Genomic DNA, 6000 nt, shown 5'->3' on the forward strand with positions numbered 1-6000 from the left:
AGCCCGCGACCAAGACAGACCCTCTCTACCCTTATGTGCCGCCTGGCAGATCTCAGACTCAGGGGTGGGATGCGCCGGGACGGCCCAAGGGCTGCGTGGGCGGCAGTGTGAGGTGGCAGCCCACCAAACAGGCCCGACTGCCGGTGGTTTTTACGATGAAACAGAAAAACTCCTCAATGCAACGAAATTTTAAGAGATCTGGCTTTCTTAATGTGGAAGTGTAAGGTAAAACAAAGACCTCGGGGGGGAAAACTTAGAACTACTTTAAGAACTGGGAGTAAATGGTAAATCACTACCATCGAGCTTCATGCTCCTGAGGATCTGCAGGCAGCTGCCCCTCCCCACGGGCCTCCAGCGGACAAGCCCCTCGCCGCCTCCTCCGTCCCATCAGGGGCCCCTAGGAATGAGCTGAGGGAAGACAAACCAGTTTCTGTTGAAGCCTCAGGGATCCAGACCCTTCCTTACATCTAGCGCCTGTGCAGAAGAGAGAGACAGAGACACAGAGAGGGGGACCAAGAGAGGGGAGATGGAGTTGGAGAGAGAGGGGGAAAGACAGAGGAGAGAGAGAGACAGAGACACACACACACAGACCCCTAATTTTAAATTCCTAAGTGACAGAAAATCTTCATAGGAATGAAGAATTCTTTCTACACAAATGGTGTTACTAACTCACAGGCATGGGGCATGGACTTTGAACTGTTTTCTGGAAGCATGCTTTTACCACCATCCCCTGGTGACAGATTTCAGGGCGGTGGCCGAGCTCAGCGATGTGTGTGGAGGTCCTGAGGGGGTCGGGCTTACTGGCCAGGCCAGTTGGACCCCACAACCCTGGCCTCACTAATACCACCGTCTAAAACAACTGGCCTCACAGCCCAAACCAATCAAACCAAGTCTGCCAGTGTTTTATTAAAATAAGAAACAAACTGTCTAACACAGTGGACAGCGTGAAAAATGACAGCGTCCATTGCATCATAGCAAATGACCCACTGTAAGAAATTTAAGCACACACACGTACACAGACAGTTCTCCATCATTTTTACGTGGGAACTGCCTTCCATGAACAAGGGTGTAAATGTCCTTAATAGTTGGGTACCGTGCAACCCACTGAAGGCACACACTAAAAGAGACAGACAAACACATTCTCCACTGCTCCAGGGACAGAGACCAGTCCACAAAGGCCACTGTCCTGCATCTGGAGGCCGCTCAGCCCCTTCCTGTCATGTGACCACAGGCAAGTCAAGGGAACGTCTGGTCTCTGTTTCCTCATTGATAAAATTGGGACAATGGTATTCTTGAAGCATTGTTACAAGAATTAAATATATGGAATGAAAAGCCTGACACACAGAAGGTTCTTTACCGTTTCAGAAAAGTAATTACTCAAAAAACCCACATGCCATACAAAAGCCCTTCCTGCTCCTAGTTTCACATAACAATACTTAAATTTGCAATCCAGAATCTGATTCTTTGTATACGCAAATAGAGCATCATCTAACCTTCTGGAATTGCACACATGCTGGGTCTCTACGGCCCATGGAGGCCTGGTGCCCAAGGACATGCCAGGCGCAGACATTCTCCTCCCACTTGGAGGGACTCCCCACCAAACCCCTCGTTTCCTAGCTGGTCTCCCCCTCAGTCTCAGAGCATATTCAGTCTCTCCCTTAGGCGTCTTTGCTTGTCTCCTAAAACAGGCAGTTTTCTCTCTTTTTAAGTAATTCTTCACCTGCTTGGCTGGATCAACTCCTCTTTCCACCAAAGCCTTTGAAACACTTTGGATTCCTGTGTAACTGGGTTTCCTCAGAACCCACGCCCCTCATCTCACACAGCTTATAAGCCTGTACACCCCTGACCTGAAACTGGCTTCCTGCAAAAGCAAGTTCTCCCTGCTACCTAAGACCACCGGCCTTTCTGGACCCCTCAGCTTCCTGAGTCTCCCTGCCTGGCATCTCTGAGCTGGAATTCCCTCCTCCAAAGTCTTGGCTTTGCTCTCTCCTCTGCCTTGCCCCCCTGCCCCTAACAACTCAGCTGTGCTCCAACCATCCAACTATATCAAGGCCTCGCTGGCTCACACCTGCCACCCTGGACGCTCAACTGCCACCAGCTGCTAAACTGCATTTCTAGCTCCAGCATCTCGCCAACCTCCAGTCCTGTACTTCTACCACCACCCGGAATGCATCCCTCGGTAACTCTAGGATGAGCTTCCAAAGAACCTTCACTTCCACAGGCCTCAGGTTCTACGCATCCGATAATGAAGACCTCACCTGACAATACCCGTGGATTGAGAGACATGCTCAAGCTTCTGGGTTCATCAGAAACACCTGGGAAATTTCCTGTTCAATAGCCATTCCTCTTTAAGTATAAAGGGGATGTTTCTCCCTTTGTCTTCATTCATACACTAATCCTCAAAATTTGGAAACATTTACTAGATGAAAAATAAGGTAAACCATTCCTTTCCTATCCCTAAAGAAACCAAGAAAAAGGTCAAGACTGAATTAACTGCTTAATTTTGAGATTTTCAGCTTGATCACCTAAAACAGTCTGTTTTTATTTTTAAAATTTCACACTCACAATGCAGCACTTAAAATGTAAAAATCCTCTTAAATTGCTTACATCATTATTATTGAAGAAAAATACCCAGGTCACTTATTTTGGTTTTGTTTAATAAAACAACAGAAATATCTCTTCTCTCTCTCTCTTTTTTTTTTTTTTGCTGAGGAAGATTCATCCTGAGCTAACATCCACTGCCAATCTTCCTCTTTTTGTATGTGAGCCACTGCCACAGCATGGCCATTGACAGACAAATGGTGTAGGCCCACACCTGGGAATCGGGCCTGGGCTGCTGAAATGGAGTGTGCCAAACTTAACCACTAGGCCTCTGGGGCTGGCCCAACATCTCTCATTTTTTATAGCAATTTTTGTTGTCCTTTCCACTGGGTGGCAAAAATACACTCCACCGCCTTTCATTAACCTGATGATCCAGAGATGATTTGCTCCCCACTGACAACCAAGAATCTGTTTCACTGAGTTTTGGTCAAACACAACAATTAAATTGCCATTTATTTTCCAAGCACTAAAATAATTTCAGAAAGTTATATTTTAAAAAAATATTTTAAATGAAAAGCATTACTTCCCAAAATGAAAATTTCATTTATATCTCTGAGTTGTCACAAGTATTAAGTTTAGAACAAACCACAAAATGTAGTTCTTGTGTAAAATGAATGAAATATTCTAGACTAGTAATTCTAATTTTAAAGAAATCTATCCAAACTGTGTTGAGTACTTGTTCCTGTCCTTTCCACAGTGTAAAAGTCTTACTTGCCTCTTGTTTCACTGACTGCTGGCCAGAGACTGTGGGGTCTACATCTTACTGACGAGAGGTACCGGCAGTATGCCAGTCCTGCACCCCTCTGACAAGGTACCCAACTCAATGTGACAGCCAACAATTCAATTTCAGCCTGAGTCTCTGTGTATAGAAGGTGGGGCTCTCTAAGCTGTTGTTTGTTTTGTTTGGGGGGTGGGTGTCTTTTTGTTTTTGCCTAATAGGCGTTACCCCTTCCCTTTGGCAGTTCCCACAGCAGTCCATGTGGGGTGAACCCGGGACCACCTCCGCCTCACGCCTGAAGGCTCATCTACTGCCTTCTGGAATGAGGTTTCCTGGAGCACAAGTTTCAGTCAGTCGCCCCTTTGCTTTGCCAAAGACAGATCTGCCCACTGGCTATTCTTTGCTGTAATGACAACTGTGCTCTAAGACAAACAACTTATTCTTAAGGGAAAACAATTAATTTCAACCATCACGTGTTCCCCCACAGCCATTTATTCACACTGGCTCATCCTCCTATGTCTGACTTACACAAAAGCACAGAAACTTGCCGGATGACAAGTGAATGACTGTGATGTATTTAACGGAATCTATACTCTATTGCATTGCTTCCTCTTTGTTTTTTTAAGACGGTGAAATCTTTATAAGCAAAAAGATGATCGATTCTTCCCCTTGTCTTTAAGGACCATTCTCTCCTGACAACCTCTTAGCCGAATCCCCAAATCTAACTTCAAAAAAAAACCAACGACGACACACTTTTAAGCAAGTTCTTCCTGGCGACTTGAGTTTAGAAATCTACGACAATGGAAGAAGTCAGTTTTATGGGGACATTTGGACAAAACTCGCCTGTTTGAGAACACTGGCTAGAGCAAGCCTCTCATCTAATCCTCATCTAAAAGTTCTTAGCAGTATACATTTTGGAATCTTCTGTGTGCCCCAGAACACACAATATGGATCTAATTAGGTCCAGCTGCCTTATGTTAGTAATAAAATTGAAAGAAAAAAGGAGAAGTGGGGGTGGGAGTTTTGTTCATCCCTCCTCTGCCCTGGTCATCGCAAGCTCGCAAGTCGCGCGCATCCTCAACGCTCACTCAAGGCAGCACACGCTTCCTCAATACCCCAACGGGCCTGGTACCAGGCTCAGCGCTCAAACTTTCCAGCCGCTGAGTTTTCACTCGCTCCGGAAAAGATTTACCGACGGGCTGGAGCCCAACGCTCCGACCCCACCCCCACCCCCATCGCCCAGGCCGGGCGCGCCCCGCCCGCTCCTCGGCTCCACGACTTACACCAGCGCGGACGGACAGGGCATCTGGTTCCAGGCACAGTTGTACTGAGCCTGAATAAAACTCTCACTTCCCTCCAGCACAGAGCAGCTCACATTCTTGTTCACGATGTAGGCGCACCAGTTCCTGAGGAGAAGGAGAGAGGGAGAAGCGCACAGTGTAAACGCGGAGAACAATGAGGCTGGGGAAGAGGGGACGAGCCACACAGCAGCGCACGGAGCGAGGGTCAGGGAGCCCGTCGTTCCTGCGGAGGCGGGAGCTCCACAAAGCAGACATCCGGAGGGTGCGCGGGTGCGCCTTTGGAGAGCGTGCACTTTTATCCAACAAAAGACAGGGAAAAGAAAAGCAACCACGGTCCCAGGGGCTCCAGTAATTCCTTACAGTAGTTTCCTGATCGCCTCGCTCTGCAGGACACTCCCTGTGCCCCACGCCCCGGAGGCAGCACTGCTTGAGGCGCTGGCGAGGTCGCCCCGGACTCCCCGCGCCGGCTGGGGCGCGCACGGCCACCCAGGGCAGCCTGAGGGGAGCCCCAGGCTGCTGCTCATCGCTCCTGACAGGGCATTTGGGGGATTCGGCGGCGGGTCGGGGAGGGGAAGGGGGTTGCCCAGGGCTCCTGCAAGGAGCCTCGCCGTCCCGGGGGCGAGGAGAGAGGCCGCGCACTTACTTGTTCCTGGCGCTGGGCCGTGCGGGCTGCCTGGGCTGCGGGCCGGCGTGGCACAGCCCCGCGCCGCCCAGGGCCAGCAGCGCCAGCGCCCAGCGCCAGGGCGCGCGGGGCCGGGGCCGTGTCCGATGCCACATTCTGCGCGCGGCGGGCGCGCCCCGCCTGCGGATCCGGAGCGCGGCGGGTCGGGGCGAGCGCGGCGAGTCTGCAGGCGGCCGGGGCGCGGCCTGAGAAGTCAGGAGGCTCGGGCGCTTCCCGGCGCCCCCCCGCGCTCCGCGGCCGCCCCCTCCGGCTTCTCGCTCCAGCTTCTCCTTTTCCACCCCGTGCGCCCGCGCTTCTCCTCGGTCCCTCAATGACGCACAGGTCCCCCTGGGTGCCGCCCTCTTTATTTCACTTCCCTCTCCGAAACGTGACTCTCCCTCCAGCAAGTCTCCCTGTCTCCAGTCTCCTTGCCTCTCGGCGGGGGGTTTGGGGTAAAAGGGCTAAAGGGTTTGGGAGAAGGGTCTCCGTTACAGAATTTCCAATTACTCATTCCTTTGGTCTCTTCCCAGAAGCGGGGCAACTCCACCTCCCACCTTCCCACAGGCGCGCCCCCGGCCCCTCGGGAAGCGGCCGCAGTCGGCGAGTCTGGCGGTCCTCACGTCGAGCCCGGGTGCCGGCTTCCCAGGGTGAGTGAGGGACATCTTTATCAGTTCTTTATCAGACTCGACTCGGATTTCCTCCTCCGGCAGGACTCGGCC

General features: G+C 51.2%; 1 protein-coding gene across 1 annotated transcript in view; it reads right to left on the bottom strand.

The window, feature by feature from the left end:
* The window catches only part of EMILIN2 (elastin microfibril interfacer 2), a 50752-nt gene extending 45103 nt beyond the window's left edge, over positions 1-5649 (bottom strand). Inside the window, exons 1-2 of the mRNA XM_046672159.1 lie at positions 5264-5649; positions 4603-4725 (exon numbers count right to left, since the gene is read on the bottom strand). Of these exons, the coding sequence (XP_046528115.1) occupies positions 4603-4725; positions 5264-5397 (257 nt within the window). The 5' untranslated portion in view covers positions 5398-5649. The remainder of the gene's footprint in view (positions 1-4602; positions 4726-5263) is intronic.
* Positions 5650-6000: the final 351 nt, after the last annotated feature.

Source organism: Equus quagga, chromosome 9, assembly GCF_021613505.1.
Source record: "Equus quagga isolate Etosha38 chromosome 9, UCLA_HA_Equagga_1.0, whole genome shotgun sequence".
Classification (NCBI taxonomy): domain Eukaryota; kingdom Metazoa; phylum Chordata; class Mammalia; order Perissodactyla; family Equidae; genus Equus; species Equus quagga.